The sequence below is a fragment of the Salmo salar genome, chromosome ssa03, assembly GCF_905237065.1.
Source record: "Salmo salar chromosome ssa03, Ssal_v3.1, whole genome shotgun sequence".
Taxonomy (NCBI): domain Eukaryota; kingdom Metazoa; phylum Chordata; class Actinopteri; order Salmoniformes; family Salmonidae; genus Salmo; species Salmo salar.
In genome coordinates, this window is record NC_059444.1 from 59,693,785 (window position 1) to 59,713,216 (window position 19,432).

Below are 19,432 nucleotides of genomic sequence, written 5' to 3' on the forward strand. Positions count from 1 at the left end.
AAATTGGATGCAAAACTCACAATATATTTATAGGGCCCTCTTGTGGCTATAAATGAGAACCATAACTTGAACATGAACTGTGTCACATTTCAGAGATTTGGTACACACAAAAAAAAAGAGCTGAACACCATGCTGTAGAAATGACAATTTTATTGTTAAGTTGAGACATATTGAGAGGAATGCAGGGGCTTGCATATCCTCCCTCCAAAATAAAGACACAGCGACAAACTTTAAAGAATCAGGGAAGGTTGCGACACTTGACCATCTTACAGGCACGTTTCATACCACTGGGCTAGGAGGGACATGTCACTGAGGACCATGGATGAGGTGGTGTGGACAGCGTGCTAGTAAACCAAAGATGATTCTGTAGAGGATCCAATCAAGTAGAGAGGAGTGCAGCACTGGGACTCCATGGCAATCAAACTGGGAGGATTTTAGGAAAGCTAGCTGTGAGAGGACATTTGACAGGCCATCTCTACACAATAGACTAAGTCAAGGGATGGGTAGATTCAGAGTCATATTTAGAATATATGGCCCTGGGTAGATTAGTTCAGATCATTTGTTTGTACGATGTAATTTAAAGTTATGAGTGGAAAAACAACGGTGCTTTGGATCCTACACTACTTTGGTGTGTAGCAGCATCTTATTCACCCATGGAAGTTTATGCTTGGCTAAGATGAATGTAAATCCAGTTGATTAAATAGCTTGGCCTCTCAGATCAATAAATTCCCAGTATTGTGATTGCTGTGGTGGTTACAATAGTGCTAAAATGTTCCATCCTTCATGACATTCCAAACAGCTCTTCCCCTAAATTAACACAATTACAACTTCTTCATATCACAGGACTCTGTCACTGAGTTGAATTTGCCAGACAAATCCAAGATAATTTACTGCATCGGCGATTTTGTATTTGACAGAACTTACTAAATGTAGTTTACCATAGATCAAGCCTAAGGCTCCCTCCTCTTCCCCACACACTGCTCAGACTTCAGAACCTTATCAAGGACCTTTCCACACTCCCAAGCCGCCATTATTTCACCAGTCCATAGTTAGTCGGAGTGGGAGGAGAGCGTGTGAAGGTGGACGCCCATTCCCTCCCCACCCTCCATGGCCCATGCATTGGCTGGTCACAGGGAGGGGCGGTTAGGTCAGGGTGTGTGGGTCTCACTGGGGCAGCTGGAGGAGTGTGCCCTGGCCAGCGGGCAGGTAGGTGATGTTGCGGGAGCGGGACAGCTGGAAGGCGATGTCCTCGGCAGCCTCCAGCTTACGCAGCTCTACCAGGCCATCTCCAGCCTCCTGCAGGGAGTTAGCAATGAGCAGGGCGGCCTGGGAGTCACCCTCTGCTGAGATGATGGCTGCCTGTTTCTGTTGCTCAGCCTGGGGGAAGTAGAGAAGAAACACACTGACTTCTATTCATCCTTTATAAAAAGGTGTGCAAGGTCAGAATCACTTGGTTTTCAGGGTCACTTCCAGCATCAAGTGTATTAAATGCATGTTTATCATTCTTATCACCTTAAAGAATAAATCTCTGTCAATGTCTCAAACAAACCCTTTCTTCTTACCTTCTCCACGACAAACCTGGCCCTCTCGGCCTCCTGCTGAGCCACCTGCTTCATCTCAACAGCCTCTGTGAACTCCTTACCGAACGTCAAGTGTGTCTGTTGGAGGAGGAACATGAGGTCTTCAATTAAAAACACAGAACATGTACAAGTGATGACCAGAGCCAGTGGGTAAAACACTGTTGCTTCCTTACTCATTAGAACAATGAAATGAAACATTAGCGCAGAACAATAATGTTCTCCCAACATTATAAAATCATAGGAATAAGTTGTTTTGAGTGCATTATCCCTTTAAACATCAGCTTACCAGTGAGACGTCATCCAGGATGAGGCCGAAGGTGTTGGCTCTTTCTGTCAGGTCGTCACTGACCTGCCGAGACACCAGCTCTCTCTGGGTGATGAGCTCACCGGCATCAAACCGGGCCTATGAGGTGCACACAAACACACCCATATAAAAACACAGACGCAAGGAAATAACAGGATAGCATAGACTTCACTGCAACCCAATGCCACTCCGACTTTTTTTTATGACAAGGCCTCAGGTGGAAATGCAAAAGTCTGTTTTTACCCCCAAACACCAGGGTAAAACCTTATAATGGGAATGCAGCATTAGTCTAACACTCACCACCACGGACTTGAGGACCTCTGTGGTGATGGATGGCAGTACCCTCTCGTCGTAGTCCTCTCCGATGCTGGTGAAGATGCGTGGGAGCTGGCTAGTCACCGGCCGGAAGAGGATGCGCAGTGTGATGTTAACATTCTGCAGATCTGTGGGGAGGTAAAAGCTTTTAGTATGCCAGAGAAAGACTAAGTGTGAAGGCTAATATGCCGGTCCTCGTGACTCATGTTAGTTACCTTTGCTGCCTGTGATGACAGGCACGTTGCGTGGACGAGAACGACAGTCAAAGATGATAGGCTTCTGTACCCAGGGAATGAGGAAGTGGGTTCCCTCGCCAACTACGGCGTCTTGCACTCCCCGGAACCTGTCAAATATAACTGCCCGATGACCTGCATCAACTGAAACATTAAGAAATATTAGGACAATTCAGGTTGGTAGTGTTATGGAATTCACAACTTTAAGCCTTGTCATTCATAATTTCTAGTATTGCAGCAGGTAGCGTAGTGGTTAGAGCGTTGGACTAGTAACCAAACGGTTGCAAGATCAAATCCCCGAGTTGACAAGGTAAACATCTGTCCTTCTGCCACTGAACAAGGCAGTTAACCCACAAATTCTTGTTCATTGAAAATAAGAATTTGTTCTTAACCGACTTGCCTAGTTAAATAAAGGAGAAAAAAAAAATCCAGGTGTTTCCATGATATCAAGATCAATTGATCCATTTACAGAGCACAATGTCTCACCATTGAAGAGGGCTGAGTTCACAACACCTCCACCAACGGCGAGGGCCAGCCCCAACTTCCCGATGGATTCAAATAATTTCGCCATGTCTGCAGCCCTGAAAGAAAATGTATTTAAGATTATAGCGAGCTATTCATTTCCATGTGAGCTCACCAGATACAACTCTAGCTCTTAATTATATTATTGAGTATGTGGTGGTATAATATATCTGCATGTAGGCAAGTAGCTACTAAAGCTGAGTTATTCCATTCTGCCGTGATGGCCTTGGTCTGTCAATGATGCCAACGCTACATTAGCTAGCCAAGCAAGCAGACTTCACAACAAAAACGACTAAGACTATTTAACTAGCTATGTGAATTGAAACATGAAACACGCAATGTCACGCCAAACGACAGCGTTTGTTACCCTGATCTAGAGCCATCATGACAATGTGTAGCTACATGCTCACGCAGAGACTAGAACTTGCAAATCGGTCGCTCGTGTCCATGTTACTCAATGCGTACCTTCCCGGTTTACGGAATAATTACACACATAACTAGTCACACAGCAACATCTGACTATTAGGGAGCTTTGTTAATTATATATCGATACATGTATATGGTCAGAACTACATTAGCACTCACCTGCTGTTTTTGTCAGTTCTGTCTATGACCTCCACCAGAGCCAACGTTGGAACGCATGAATTATTTTTTCTACAAAGCATGCGCGTCAACTTGTAACAAACTCCTCTCTGATTGGATAAGAAGTGCTCCGGGACTTGTTTATCGATATAATTCATTGGCTAGTGAGAATATCGCTGAGCATTCTGGTTGCTGAAGTTCACCAACTATGATAATAGTATATTATGATTAAGCAATAAGGCACAAGGGGGTGTGGTATATGGCCAATATACCACGGCTATTGGATGTTCTTAAACACGACCCAACGAGTAGTGCCTGAATACAGTCCTTACTCGTGTTATATTGGCCATATACCACAAACCCCCGAGGTGCCTTATTGCTATTATAAACTGGTTACCAACGTAATTAGAGCAGTAAAAATACATGTTTTGTCATACCCGTGGTATACGGTCTGATATACCACGGCTGTCAGCCAATCAGCATTCAGGGCTCGAACCACCCAGTTTATAATGATAATTAGATATTTCTGTCATTTGAACAGGGTTGAATCACAGAGTTTCTAAACCATGAGGGGCAACATCGCGAAACTTCCGGAAGACTTGTGAAACAGACAATGCAGACCGGGCCAGGGTTTGAGAAGTAAATGAGAGAAGTGAAAAAGTATTCGTTAGTTGTTCATTTTCTCAAAATGTAAAGGCACAACCTATATTTGAGCCAATGTCTTAAGTAGTTGAACATGTTATTACTCCAACCTCGTGAAACTGACAAACTAACATGTTTTAATGTTCGTCAAAAACAACTTTATATCGAAGAAGTGCCTTTGATTTGACGGTCTGCACAAGCGCAGTTCAGCGCGAGACAACCCGTTAGACCCAATGATGTGCTTCTGCGCATGAGTTTAGGTAGCCATTGTCGCCATGACACCGCCTACAAGTGTGATCGGGGATTTCTATTGGAGAAGCAGTTTCAGCCTATCGTCATACTGTACTGTCTTTGGTAGAATTAATCATCTCTTTGGCGAGAATAATGTCTAGGCATATGTTGGTCTGTTTCTTCTTAATTTTTCAAATTTTGAGGGGTTAGTGTTAGGGTTATATTATGAAAATAAAGTTGAACTTACTGTGTATCATTTCAGAACGTTCAGTGGCTGGCTTCACACACACACACACACACACACACACACACACACACACACACACACACACACACACACACACACACACACACACACACACACACACACACACACACAGTCTTGTGAAGAGGGCACGACAACACCTTTTCCCCCTTAGGAGACTGAAAAGATTTGGCATGGGTCCCCAGATCCTCAAAAAGTTCTACAGCTGCACCACTGAGAGCATCCTGACCGGTTGCATCACCGCCTGGTATGGCAACTGCTCGGCATCTGACCATAAGGCGCTACAGAGGGTAGTGCGTACAGCCCAGTACAACACAAGGGCCAAGCTTCCTGACATCCAGGACCCATATACTAGGCGGTGTCAGAGGAAGGCCTAAAAAATAGTCAAAGACTCCAGTCACCCTAGTCATCGACTGTTCTTTCTGCTACCGCATGGCAAGCGGTACCGGAGCTACAAGTCTAGGACCATAAGGCTCCTTAACAGCTCATTAACAGCAATTAATCAAATGGCCACCCGGACTATTTACATTGACCCCCCCCCCCTTTGTATTTATACTGCTGCTACTCACTGTTTATTATCTATGCATAGCTATTTTACAAATTACCTCGACTAATCTGTACCCCCTCCACATTGACACTGTACCGGTACCCCCTGTATGTAGCCTCGTTATTGTTATGTCATTTTCTTGTGTTACTTTTTTTTTTGACTTTAGTTTATTTAGTAAATAGTAAACTCTATCTCTTGAACTGCATTGTTGGTTAAGGGCTCGTAAGTACGCATTTCACGGTAACCTGTTGTATTCGGCGCATGTGACAAATGCAATTTGATTTGATTTGTACAACTAACCTTGTGGGGACACACAATTCAGTCCCATTCACAATTCTAACCCTAACCCTGTGACCTTACACTTTTAATTTTTAATTTGACCTTTATTTAACTAGGCAAGTCAGTTAAGAACAAATGCTTATTTACCATGACGGCTTACCTCAGCCAAACCTTCCCCTAACCTTAACCCTAACCTTAAACCGAAAACCTAACCTTAACCGTAACCCTAAAACTAACCCTAGCTCCTAACACACACACACACACACACACACACACACACACACACACACACACACACACACACACACACACACACACACACACACACACACACACACACACACAATTTGTTGAAAGACAAATGTATCTCATTATTGGCCAATTCTCATCTAGGTTTTCAGTTGACCAATGCACTGATTCATTTTTGGACCCGTGAGACTGGCCTTAAGTTCGCCCCCTGGCGTTTGAAATGAATAACAACAACAATCTTAACCCTCCAGTTCCTACTTCATACAGTTTCACTTTCCATCCATGTTTTGAACAACATGCAAGTGAAGCACGTCCACGTCTTTGGTGCGAGACGAGAGATATGAGAGGCTTCTAAGAAGGTACGGTAAGGATATTTGCGTTGATATCATTGTGAAAAAAGGCAATGCCTTGAAGAGCTCTACTTTGAGGTCATTTTAGATTGTGTCGTTGGATTTGTGCACTTCCTTGAAGTTTCATTTTCTGTCTCCGTAGTCAGCACACTTACCCATTCCTTGGATTTTCACAGATGTTGTGACCTGATGGTCAAAGTGATCGTTTCTTTTATAGAGCGGGAAGGGAATGGATAACTATGCGCACTCATCTAGCATTTATTTCTGAAACAGTGGATGAAAGTGATTTGACGCATACTGTGCCTACTACTGGTCGATTGCTCTTTGTGGACTCCATTTGAACCTCAAGCAGTCAGTGCGCATGTCATGTGAACAGTTCGCACATCTCTCTTTACAGTATAGTATCAACATCAACGGTATCTCAAGCTGTTTCCATAGCATTGACCAACGTTGACACAGCAGTTTAATAAAACGACGTTTATGTTGATGAAGTTTCGTGACAACGTCCAGCAGAGGGTGTAATTTGATCAAATATCCAGATAACCCCCACCCAAAAAATCTTATGTTGGCCTATTATATGGCAATGACAAATTTATTGACAATTTATGGTCAGTGGTTATGGTTGAAGGGAGACTTGGCTTGGTATACTCACCTACATATTCCTCCTGTATGTCAGTAACCCGGTTTTGCCCAGCAGATGGCGGAGCAGTGCAGGACAGTAAGGGTGAGTGGCCTGCCCACTGATATAAAGGAGGACCGGCTGACAGACAAGCTGTACATCTACTTCCTGAGGGCCAGGAATGGAGGAGGGGAAATAGCACATGTCACCATTGTCAAGGCAACACCCGGCTCTGCCCTCATCACCTTTGAGGACATTGGAGGTCAGTAGGTGTGTGTGTGTGTGTGTGTGTGTGTGTGTGTGTGTGTGTGTGTGTGTGTGTGTGTGTGTGTGTGTATAATGTATCTGAGGCTCCTGGGAGGGGAGGGCTGGTGGGGTGCGTAGGGGATGGAATGGAATGTGAATGATGAATTGGTAGAGAGAAGAGATCTGGAGACTTGATGGTGATAAATTGACTATTTCACCATAATGTAGAGGCATAAAGTAACAACAAGAGTACATTGCTGCCACTGCTAAGTTCCTTATCAATAGATTTCCATCTGGCTCGTTGACCATGGCCACTTTTTTTAAACTTCATTTTGCATCCATTTGCAAATTAACTGTGAAATGCAAGGTATTATGCTTCATGTCCTGTCACCATCGATTAACTGTGAGCTCGGGTGTTGGCATACATTTCAAGAAGAGACCAGGGGCAGAAGTGCTTAGTAAGGGTCTTTCTCTGACTGAGATTGATTTAGCTCTTGTACTCTGGTGACCCCGCACAGTGGCAAGGAGCGTGCTTCAACATGGCCGACACATTCTGAAGGTGGACGGGAAGAAGTATGAACTCACCTTGAGTGAACCTCACAAAGACCTGGACCCAAATAAGGTATGTTGTTGACACAATATTGGGAAAAAGTGACAGATTTTGCTTAGACTTACATGTTCTCCCTCTTTTTCCCCCTCTCTCTCTCCCATTCAGGTCATCTTGAGCATGTCTGTTACTGTGGACTACAGCCAGCTACCTGGAGGAAAGGCAGCATTGACCAGCCTTGACAGGAGTCATGATGTCCAGATCCACTATAACAACCCAGAGCAGGTCTGCACCTTGCAGGGCCTCTACTCCCAGGTCCAGGCTGCACTGGCCCAAATACTGGGGCTCCCTGGGGCCCTGGCCTCCACAGATACACCCCCACCTGGGGCCAATGGTGTTCTGGGAGTCCTTACTAGAGGCACTAGGGGCCAAGCGAAAAGGACTCATACCCAGGAGGCAGCAGACCATCACAGGAGAGGGGATGAGCAGAGTGATCTAGGCTCAGGCCCACATAGGGACTTTACGTCTGGAGGTCAGGGCTGGGAGGGGGAGGGGACAGCCCAGGCAGAGGTGGGTGCTGTGGGTCTGCGTCTTTCTGAGGAACCCCCCATGGTGGAAGAGGACCTCTCCCTGATCATGGATGCAGACTTGTTCCACTACCTGCAGTGGCACTGTGGAGGGGAGTACCAGGAGATCCTCACCCAGCATGGGGTAGAGGTGGTGGACGTGACCGCTGAGGGGCTGACCACCCTGTTCCTACAGAAAATACCCGGGGTGGGGGGCAATGGGCAGGAGCGTCTGAGTGGGGCTCGTGGGGACCTGAGCCGGCTCTACCAGGAGAACGAGGCCAGGCTCCGGCGAGCCCAGCTGCCCAAGAGTGTCCTCTCTCCCAGCGGAGGCCTGTCCAGGGCCATGGAGGGCCTGCGGGTCAGACTGCCCAAGCTGCTGCTCAGTGAGGATGACAGGAACATCTACATAGTTGGCAACAGCAGCGATGTGTCCGAAGCCAAACAGTTCCTCCTCCTGGGGGAGAGAGAGGAGGCGGTGGAGGATGTAGCCAGCTTGTTACGATCTCCCTCATCCACATCTGGTTCCTCCAAGCCAGAGGAAGAGGAGAGACTCACACCCACTCTCTCCTCCACAGCAGGAACAGCCCTGGACGCCAGGGTAGATAAGCTGCTGAAGCAATATGAGACAGAGAGGAGGACGGAGGGGGCCCGAGTGTATAAGTTTGCCCCCCGCTTCAAGGCATTAGGTCCGGCTGGGCTAGGGACCAGACCTAGGGACACAGTGATGGTAGGGGACACATCTCCAAGTGTACGACCAGGTCTTGGACCCATGTTAGGCCATGACCTGTTTGGCTCAGACAGAGCAGGGTCAGGTGTTGGGGGACTCTACAGGCCAGGTACACAGGGTAGTGGAGAGGATATCCTGTTTAAGAGAGGTGACCCCCTGTTCACCCCTTCCTCTATGGAGAATGGACTCTTCCTGAGCTCATCACCAACAGACCTTGGGCAGCAGGGTGAGACAGCCCCATTCACCTCAACTCTGAACACCTTGTCAGGGGGCACCACCATCTCAACCTCCGGGTCAGGGTCCACCCTAAAGCGGGCCAGTAGTTTCTCGGGTCGGACCAGGTCCAAGGTCCAGGACCCAGGACAGAGTGAGGCTGAGAAAGCCACAACCAGAGCCAGGCGGTCCAATAGCTTGGACAGGAGAAATGCCTACAGTGCAGAGCTAACCATTTCCATGGTGATATGGAATTACATGAAGGAGGCCTACGCCACCCGTATACAGGACATGACCTCTGACCTGCAGATGAGGGAGAGCCAATTAGACAAAAGCAGTGACATCACTGTCATCCTTAGGGGGGCGGAGTCATCTGTGGTGCACACCTGTCAGTTGGAGATGCAGAAGCTGGTTGCCATGGTGAAGACAGACTTCTGTTTGCAGGAGTTGCCTCTGGCTGAGTTAGGCGTGTCTGACCCAGCAGATGAGACTTTAGAGGTGTGCTGTGCTGAGGTGAGGCAACGGTTCAAGAAGGTCTCCATCCAGACAATGAGAGATAGTGTGTTTCTGATCGGCCCCAAGCACCTGTGCTCTCAAGTGGGTGCAGCACTGAGGGAGGTGTTCCCTGGGGAGACTGGCCAGAGGCGGGGACAAGAGGACTTCTCTGTCCCCTCTACCTCCACTTTGAATCAGTCCAGTCCATTTCAGGTGAATGGGTTCCAGAACTCCACACAGTTTCAGACCAATAGCCCTCAGCGGATGTCTGAGACTCAGAGAGGGGGAGAGGAGGGGCCTGGTGCCAACAGGGAGAAGAAAAACATCCAGAGGAGTGATTCTTCCAAGAGGACGAGGAACAGCGAATCAGAACACAAGAACACAGTTGTTAGCCAATCACCAGCGAGGAAAGACCCTGTCATAAAGGAGAAAGTGGAGAGGGGAGGGACCATGGAGGCAGACGGGAGCAAGACTGACACATTTCTCAGCCATTCAGCGATAGGCAACGGAGGAAGGCCGGGAGCAGTGAATGATGGCGATACCAGTCAAGACATGGTCGCGCCCCCAAAAGAAAGCAACCTGAGATCCGGAGTGACCCAGAAGGACAACAACAGACAGTCTAGTGGAGCAGAGAACCAGGAGAGGCCCAGGTCAGGGGGAGATCTGACACGTCACGGCCCGGGAAGGTCTAGTCTGTGTGGGGCACGGACACAGATCTGTGTGTGTGGGGAGAGTGGGGTGTCAGTGACGAGGACAGGGTGTGGGGTGACCCTGTGCCCACAGTGCCTTCTCAAAGCCCACGTCCAATGCAGGGTTTGCCCCAAGGCTGAGGTGGCAGTTCCAAAGGGCATCCAGGGTAACATGAGCTACTCTGAGATGCCCTTCAGCCTGCCAGGCCATGGCAGAGACGCCATCGTTAAGATCACCTACTGCATCCCAGATGGCATTCAGGGGGTAAGGGCAGGACTTCTCTACCAGGCTATCTGATGGGCCAATTACTGTTGACATTTTAAATGTGTCATGTCATTCATATGTTATTTTTTTCAACTGTCCAAATGCACTCTTGGCATTATTAAATCAGCGTATATTCAAATGTTAAGTTTAAGTATCCCTTGTCAGTAATTGCTTGCTTTGCATTTCTAAGTTCTGTCATGTTTAACTCCTAACACTGTCTGGTGGCTATCACAATCTGGAGCACACCCCCACTATCTGCCACCTGTCCCTCTCTTGTTGTAGGAGGGCCATCCCTCGCCTGGCTCTGCGTTTCGGGGAGGAGTATTTGAGGCCTACCTTCCCCTATGTGAGAGGACCAGGATACTCCTACCGCGGCTGGAGAAAGCCTTCAGGCTAGGCCTCACCTTCACTGTGACGGGCAGGGAGCCAGGGGCCAGGGTCAGCTGGGACAGCATCCCCCACAAGACCAGCCTGCAGGGGGGCAAGTCTGGGTGAGTACTGGAGTCACTGTACCCATTAGTGGTTCTCGACTGAAATAGCAACAGTAAAGAGCAGAAAGTCGGGGGTCAATGTTATGTGCTGGCCGTTTTATTACCTAGTGTGTGTCCCAAATGCCACCCTATTCCCTCTATATTGCACTACTTTTGGGAATATAGGTGCCATTTAAGGATGTAACCTATGTAAGAAAAGCCCTATAGAGCTCTGGTCAAAAGCAGTGCACTATGTAGGATTAGGGTGCCATTTGAGATATACGCCATAATGTAATTTTGTGTCCACACAGGAATGGTTATCCAGACTCCACCTATCTGAGTCGCCTGTCTGAAGTACTGAGGGCTCATGGGATTGAGGAGGCCCCTGCCAAGTCTCAAGACACAAACAAAACCTGACAAGGATAGTCTTTTCTGTGTTTTTATGAAGGTGTTTGTGTCTATCCAGTGTTTAATCTGTACGCTACTGTCTTTTGCACTGTGTCCCTAGACTCCCTAGAAATCTTGTGTGCGTCTGTATAGTAATAAGCCAATGAGAGAAGTTCTTTTGGTTCTTAGTTTTATAGTTGTACTGTTGTTCATGCTTAAATCAGGACCAATTGATTTCCACAGATATTTTATGGATGATAGTGACAGGATATACTGAAAAGTGTTTGAACGACTATTTGAATTGGACCGATACTAGTCCTGGCAGCTATTGTTTATTTGATCTGTACTGTGCTTTGAATCTCTAGAGATTTCTGACAGTAAACATTCCTGTCTTTATCTTACTGTGACCGCGTACCGTCCATATCTTTTCCGTACTCCCACAGCTGACTTCATTCACAGTCATTATGTAAACACACTCAAAACATGAGCCATAAAATATCAAGTAATTGCAGTTCAATATTGTTTCCTCCCAGTGAAATCCTAATAACACAGTAACAAAGCCACAGCTCCAGGTCAAATCTTTTTTTGTCCCCGTTATGCTTTTTTATTAGTCCTGGAAAACATGTAAGGCATATGGTAACATTACACATTGAAGCATTACAAGCTCTAGAGCCCATACTGTGGACAGCATGGCACCACGTACGCAGTAAAATCCAGTCAAGCACAGAAGCAGCATCAATTCAAAGGGTTTAAAAAACAAAGTGGAGACAACTTGATAGAAGGAACGAAAACAACACTATAGACAGAAGGAGAGAAGGAACGAAAACCGAGCAAACAAATCAACGTGTAGGTAGAATAGCTGTCTCACAGTAAACCGTGTGTGGAAACTGAGCTGTCTGGACGGGAAAGTGACAATGGACCTGTTTTTCTGAAACTTTCCCATGGACGGGTTCATGTGCATCTTGTTATGAGGCTGACTTGACAATGCCAGATGAGGGAAGAGGAGGGGGAATGGGAGCGGGTACGGGTGCAGTGAGGAGAGGCGAGGGGGAATGGGAGCGGGTATGGGTGCAGTGAGGAGAGGGGGGGTGGGAGCAGGTATAGGTGCAGGGATTTGGCTGCTGTTGGCACCGTGATGATAAGGGTGGAAAGGGACTCCCTCTGCACAGAGCCACTACTGAACTATACAGTGGAAGGAATAGTGAACTATACACACGTGCCTTTTTTCCCCGGGTCACCTACACACAGATCCTAGTGGACTATACACATCGTAACAAACCTAGCCAAACGCACCAGACACTCACAGCATTTCTACAGAGTCGGGGAATATGTCGGTAGTTGGCACATGGCAACAGTTTTTAGTGATTGCTAATGAAGAGCCAGAGACAGCCAGAAGCGGCTGGGTTGTTTTCTGTTAGGGAAGGGGGTGTGTGGGGGGGTGGATGGGTGGGGGCTGTACGCCTCTGGATGTGGTAATAATCTCCAGACTGGGATTATCTTTCTAACTAGGAATACACTCCACCAAGCACTGCGATTGACATAAGACTGGAAAGGAGAACGATATAGCGTGTGTGAGAGAGAAAAACAAAGACAAACAAGTGTACTCAAAGGCAGTCATTTCTGATCAAGAGTAAGGGAAGCTGTTTGGAATGACCTGTGAGAAACCATGTGAAACAGTGATATTACTACTGCCAATCAAAGGAAACCCCTTTTTTACTCCCAAGAAACAATCAGCACGTTATCTCGAACAATATAGCTGGGCGCTGTGATGTTTTCCAATGCATGAAATGCCTTAGTTTCTTGAAGGATCATCTCTGGTTTTAGAGCTCTTGCATAAGAATGTGTGTCTGGCTGGAAAAGCAATTCAAGCTGATTTACAACGTAGATTCACCAAGCTGGAAAAGCAATCGGGCGCTAGGGGTTGGGAGGAGTGGGTTAGGGCTCAGGCACAGCCAACATCAGATTCATCCTGTCCTCTCTGACACCCAGTTACACCCCACGCCCTAGCCACTCACTACACCCACCCACCCGTGTGCTGCAGCTGAGTTCATCTAAGAGACCTTTTGGTTCTATCAAATAGGAAGAAAAACATTGAATCAAATGACATATAATCTCTGCACCATTGGATGCATGCAATTTAGTTCCAGATGTTAATGTGATGTGTGCGTATGGTGTGATGAGTGTGTGTATGGAGAGGGAAGAGGGCGGGGCTTTGGCTAACTGATAATTGACTAGAACCAAAGTGCTCTTGAGGTGCAATAGAGGATAGTGGATTGTCTAAGACCAACAGGCTGTATGTGAACTGGGATCGGCTTTAGGGCGGATATGTTGCGTCTGGGACAGATCTAGAGCTGCGTTTCTATCTGTGCAGCTGTGCCATATGGCCTCGCTATGACATCCCCTACACATCTGCTAACTCACTCTCTCTCTCTCATCCCATACAAACCATTTGGAATCAGGCTAAGAGAAACAGGAAACCGGAGTAGGGTGGTGTTCACAAAGCTAAACTAGAGAGAGGTGGATGAAAGAAATGCTCCGTGATTCAATGATTCGCCTGGTCATGTATATTTTTGAATGGATCTGTTTTATTTATCTTTTTAGTTTTTTTGGTTGCAATTCTAAGAAGATTTTTAGTTTGTTTGCTTTGCTGTGCAGCCTAATCGTCCATGCACCTTGTCCATTCACTGTTATGGAGATTATATGGTATGGTTGTAAACGCATAGGCCTGTTGACTGACGTGGGATCAGTTTGTTGTAGTAGATGTCTGAGGCCTGATAATACTCTTAACACATTCCGCCGATCTGAGATTAGCACAGTGAGGAGTTTGGATATGGATGGGAAGTGCCTCTCAACGAGGTAGTGTGTCTGTGTGTGTATGTGTGTGTGTGTGTTTTAGGATTGAGGCATGAGAGCAAGACCCCAACCAATCAAAAACAACTAGAACCTTTTGTAAACTGTAGCAAAATTCTATCAGCACCCATAAGCATTTGGGACAGAAATCATACACAGATTGTTTTTGCTTTTCTACAAGGTCATAGGAAAAGTACCCAGAAACGTTTTTTCTTCTTCTCTTTTTCATTGAATGCACCGTTGTAGTCAAGGCATTGACAGAGGAGTACATACAGTTTGGCACAAAGGGTCAGGCCCAACAGAAAGGCTCATCACATTGAAAAGGAATGTAGTTAGGCAGGTCCCTGCGTAAAGAGTATGAACTTTGAACTTTAAACCCCTTGGAAAACAAAACAAAAAAAACATCGGTCAAACCCCCTCCAAAAATAACATATTAAGTAAAACATCCTTTTACTGAAGCATTAGCTTCTCACATGGCATTCAGAGAACAGAAGCACCGTCCACAGGTTCACAGAAGGAGCCCAGCAGATCAGAAAAGAACACTAACCAGAGCCTGACAGAACACAGTCACTCCCCACACCGGCATGGCACTCACACTCAGTCCCAGGCCCACTGCTGTCCCCGCTACACCGGGTTGTCACTTTCACAGCCCTGGATGAATGAATGGTTTCATTTGAGCTGCCAACCAGGAGAAGCTGGCAGAAGGTAGAGGAGGAGATGAGTGTTTGTGTTTTGAGTGCATGCAAAAATGTCACTTCCACTGTACTTCCAGTGAGCTTCAGCAGATACAGTATGGTCTCTTTGAGTGGGGAAGGAGCGGAGCGGATTCAGAGCCAGCGGGACTGGAGTGGGACTGCCATGCCTGGAAGTGCATTAAAATCAGCGAGCAGAGTGCAAAATACTTATACCAATTGTCCTCTTAACATTGGCCTCATCAGAGAAGGGGAGGAGAGAGAGAAAGAGAGAGAGAAACAAAGGATTAGAGCTAGACAGCTGTGAAGCAGATAAAGAGTGCAAGGAAGGGGAGGTTGTAATGGGGTTGAGGAGGTGGGTCTTTTTTTAACCTGACAAACGACCTGAGGACACACACATCTTCACACACAATGACTGACACACAACATGAGGGAGGCCACTCATGCTAACACAACAACTTCTTGACAAAGTCACTAGTCACTATCTGAGACTCTTCACAGACAGGCAGGCAGACAGACAAGTGTGTAAAGAGCATGGATTCTCACATATTTCTAAATCGATAGTATGGTGGGGTGTTTTTGAAGTCCGTACTGCAGGACTCCTGCACATAACAGGTTTAGCTTCCATCCATGGTTTATTATAGGCAATTCATCTCTGACGTAAGAATGAATATCAGATTAATTCAATATAATTTAGAGGAGGATGAAAACAAAACCCTGCTTTATTGATACAAAGGAGTCGCCTATAATCAACTTCTGAAAACCAGTCTTGCTGTTCTAAATTATGTCCACAAGGGGCAGCAGTGCATTCGTATGGGAGAGGCCAACTACTGATTGTGGCCCTAGGTGTGCCACCACCACACAGACTATATGGGATTTGAATGTCCTCATAATATACCGATACAAATATAAATATTTCCGGAGTGTAGAAACTAGGATGTTAGCCTGATTTTACAGCGCTGTACTACAGCTTTAATACTAAAGCCGAGGTTTCATTACACAATTTACTGCTCACTCACACACTCACTCTAGATAGACCGAGAAATAGACCAGAGCGCCATCTATGACGAGCCTGGTGCCTGTTGCTATGCCGACCACAGAGACAGAGAGAGAGAGAGAGAGAAAGAGAGAGATGGAGAGAAAGGAGAAGGGGGAGGGACGGGTGAGAATGCACAGCACCAGGAGTTTTTTAACCCTTCTAAACTCCCCTGTTCCAGATCAGGGTGAACGACAGGCAAGCGGTCACTGTGAAAGGAGTGGAATGCCATGGAACGTCAGGGGAGGAATAGGGTCTGATATCAAGGAACTGGGCGGCATTCAACTCTATCTTACTCCGTTCACGTCTTAGTGTCTCTACACAACACTGCCTCTTTGAACACATCGTCCTGTGTGTGTGTTTGTGTTTGTGCGCCTTGTTTGAAGAGAGACAATTTTCTCTCCTAATTGGCACTGTGCACTGCTTGCCAACAGTTGGTTCATTAGAAACATCAGTGACTACAGAGCACCAAAACTAAGCCCTGATTTCTCCCTCCCTATTTAATACTGGACCAAATGGCTCATTAATTCTCTGTCTGGAGCTTCATCCTGTCACACGCTATTGTCTGGTCTCTAGTGCGTCACCTCTAGGATTATGGGATATGTAGTGTGGGCTCAGCTGTGAGGGCGGAGCTGTGTGATACTAGAAGTGCCATGGCATTTAAGGGATGTGCCGCTAACCTTTCTTTATGTACTTAAATAAAGAGTGGGTAGTGGTGATTGACAGGGGAGTTCTGTAACCACTGGCTTTGGAGTCAAGCATCACACAGCCATGCAAACATCTCCAGGCAAGCTGACAGCCAATCACAGACAAGCAAACACTGACTGACTCATGCACAGTGACATAACAAAACACTGGACCGTATGTGAGATGGTGGGTGGGTGTGGGTCTGTCTGTCTGTCTGTCTGTCTGTCTGTCTGTCTGTCTGTCTGTCTGTCTGTCTGTCTGTCTGTCTGTCTGTCTGTCTGTCTGTCTGTCTGTCTGTCTGTCTGTCTGTCTGTCTGTCTGTCTGTCTGTCTGTCTGTCTGAGGGTTTATACCATAGGGAGAGGGGGAGGGTAGGGGGAACTCAATAGAGGGTGAGGGGAGAAAGGAGAGGTGACAGGTGGAAGTCAGCGCAGGGCAATCTAGCATAGTGGGAGTCGACATGGAGGGAGGAGGGGCACTGTGTGAGTTGGAACAGGTCGAATTATCGTTGTCAAGGCAACGGTGATGCACCCCAGGCCTGGGAATTACACCCACACCGTCCCTCTGTGTCTCTCTCTCTCTCTCTCTGACTCTCTCTCTGGGGTCTCAACAGGCAACACCTTCAGACTGTTATGACATGAGTCAAAGGAGAGCGTATTGTAGTGGTCATTTTCCCATGGTGGCGAGGTGAGGCCTGGAGCTGTTTTGTGAGCCCGGCTATCATTAAGGTGCACTGGGATGAGGGAGCGTGAGGGATTCAGAAATAAAGTGACCTTTGCTTGAGTGGGGGAGGAGAGAGAGGGGAGGAGGGGGAGGGGAGGGTAAAGGCCCAGGCCTGAGTAGTCGCTGTCAGAGTGGACTGGGAAGGGGTCTGAGAGATGATGGTAGGGATGACAGATTGACTGCTGTGCAATGTATCTATAAAGCCCACCCCCATCCCCTGCTCTCCCAAGTCCAACCCACACACACCACACCTCCCTTTCCCTTTCCCTCCCTCACCACATTTCCCCTGCCCTGTCACCCCCTCCCAAACCAAACCCCTGCTCCCAGGACAAGAGCTCCCCTATGGTCTGCCTGCCTGACTATCCATCCATCCATCCATCCATCCATCAATCCCTCACTCTCACTTCTCCTCTTTCTTGGGCTCTTCCTTCTTCTCCTCTTTCTTCTCCTCATTTTTTTCCTCGTTTTTCTCCTCCTTCTTCGGCTCTTCCTTCTTCTTCTCTTCTTTCTTGTCCTCCTTCTTGGAGTCATCCTTCTTCTTGTCGTCTTTCTTCTTGTCCTCCTTTTTCTTGTCCTCCTTCTTGTCCTCTTTCTTAGGCTCCTCTTTCTTCTCCTCCTCTGGCATAGGCTCGGTGATGAGGATCACCTTGCCGATGTTGTTTCTCTCCTGCATTCTCCGCATGGCATCGCCCACCTGGATAGAGAAGCAGAGGCAGAGAGAGAGACATGAACGAATGAATGATGGAGAGGGGGAGGGAGAGTAGATATCCATCTATCATCATGTGTCCAGGACTGTTGGTTTGTCTTTCACACAAATATGCATACATAACCACATAAAACACACACACACACACACACACACACACACACACACACACACACACACACGCACACACACACACACACACACACACACACACACACACACACACACACACACACACACACACACACTAAATTGCTCTCCAAACCCATAGAAGACGATGATGCCAGGCACCGCAAGCATACATTTCCCAGTCTATCACTCCTTAAACATAAACTATAGGCAAGTATCAGAATATAGGAGAGTGAAGGTTGTACAACCTTAAGTGGGAGGATGTATTAATAACTGAGAGAGAGGGAGAAAGATGGAGAGGGAGAGATCGTGTAAACGTGAGCCTAAGTCAGTGCTTGATAGACAGAAAGCAAGAGCAAAAGCTTTAGATGGAGAATCATGTAGATCGAGAGAAAGAACGAAGAAAAACCGGTGGAATTATGAATCGGTATTCTGTGTTTAAAAAATCAAATACATTGCTAAATTCTACATTTATTTTCATTTGAAAGTACTACAGTTTAAAACTGTCTATGTCGTCCCCATATGTTTAATTAAACCACAGGATAGATAACACGTAGGGGACTCATTGAGAGCTGGACTATGCATTGATCATGTCACATTACCATCATTGACTGACTGGTTCCTAGGTGCCTGTCACAGTGTCACGTCAGAGGCCGGTCCCCAGGGTTGTGCCACAGCCAGGATTGATTGACCCATAGGCTTCTTCCTGTCCTGCCTACCTGTCAATCATAGTGACAAAGGGGCGGATCCTAGACAGGCCAGTCCTACCCTATATCGACCGCTTGGCTCTGCCTAATGTCTGCGTCTGTCTCTCCATCAGAGGAGGCTGGTGGGAGGAGCTATAGGAGGACAGGCTCTGTCTAATGGCTGGAATGGAATTAATGGAACAGAGTCAAACATGCTTTCCATGTGTTTGATGTGTTTGATACCGTTTCATTTAATCCATTCCAGCCATTACAATGAGCCCCTCCTCCTAAAGCTCCTCCTACCAGCCTCCTCTGCTCTCCACCCCTCCCTTCTACCCCCACCCACTCCAGCCCGCGCAGGAAGGCAGGCAGGCAGACCACCTAACGACCAATGCCATGGCAACAGAGGGCCATCTCCTAGCAACCCAAAGCCTTGTCAAAGCTTGGCCCTGAGATACATATACACACACACACACAGGCATGGAAGAGGGGGAGTCATGTCGGAGTTAAGGAGGGAGAGGAAGAGAGGGAGGGAGCAACTGGTGATATTCAGATGGACAGAACGCTTAAAGATGCAGTCCGGGATCTTAAGCACTTA

The 19,432-nt window shown here is 47.1% G+C and overlaps 3 protein-coding genes across 5 annotated transcripts in view; 1 reads left to right on the forward strand and 2 right to left on the reverse strand.

Moving 5' to 3' along the window:
- Positions 1-133: 133 nt before the first annotated feature.
- phb (prohibitin) lies at positions 134-3,578 on the reverse strand. Its single transcript, NM_001140130.1, is given in 7 exon segments — positions 134-1,377; positions 1,563-1,658; positions 1,867-1,983; positions 2,185-2,327; positions 2,415-2,576; positions 2,919-3,013; positions 3,540-3,578. Coding segments are annotated over 6 exon segments (816 nt in total). The 5' UTR covers positions 3,004-3,013; positions 3,540-3,578; the 3' UTR covers positions 134-1,164.
- Positions 3,579-5,987: 2,409 nt separating this feature from the next.
- Positions 5,988-11,727, forward strand: LOC106600992 (uncharacterized). Of its 3 annotated transcripts, none has more exons than XM_014192820.2 (6): positions 5,988-6,108; positions 6,797-6,980; positions 7,483-7,586; positions 7,680-10,469; positions 10,752-10,960; positions 11,251-11,727. In XM_014192820.2, the coding sequence occupies exons 2-6, from the start codon at positions 6,797-6,799 to the stop codon at positions 11,354-11,356; spliced, it is 3,393 nt and encodes a 1,130-aa protein (XP_014048295.1). In that variant the 5' UTR covers positions 5,988-6,108; the 3' UTR covers positions 11,357-11,727. The 3 variants fall into 3 exon arrangements, with proteins under 3 accessions (XP_014048295.1, XP_014048296.1, XP_014048298.1); XM_014192821.2 differs by having other exon boundaries at positions 5,996-6,113; XM_014192823.2 differs by having other exon boundaries at positions 6,004-6,108; positions 6,776-6,980.
- A 177-nt stretch (positions 11,728-11,904) lies between these two features.
- The window catches only part of LOC106600993 (synaptic vesicle membrane protein VAT-1 homolog), a 41,533-nt gene continuing 34,005 nt past the window's right edge, over positions 11,905-19,432 (reverse strand). The window contains exon 6 of the mRNA XM_014192825.2: positions 11,905-18,007. Within this exon, the coding sequence (XP_014048300.2) occupies positions 17,714-18,007 (294 nt within the window). The 3' untranslated portion in view covers positions 11,905-17,713. The remainder of the gene's footprint in view (positions 18,008-19,432) is intronic.

What these genes read in the sequence shown, in the direction of transcription:
- LOC106600992 (XM_014192820.2), top strand. Translation starts at nt 6,797, where the DNA reads ATGGCGGAGCAGTGCAGGACAGTAAGGGTGAGTGGCCTGCCCACTGAT. An exon ending in AAGACCTGGACCCAAATAAG is followed by an intron (nt 7,587 to 7,679) that starts GTATGTTGTTGA and finishes TCTCCCATTCAG; the next exon opens with GTCATCTTGAGCATGTCTGT. An exon ending in TCCCAGATGGCATTCAGGGG is followed by an intron (nt 10,470 to 10,751) that starts GTAAGGGCAGGA and finishes CTCTTGTTGTAG; the next exon opens with GAGGGCCATCCCTCGCCTGG.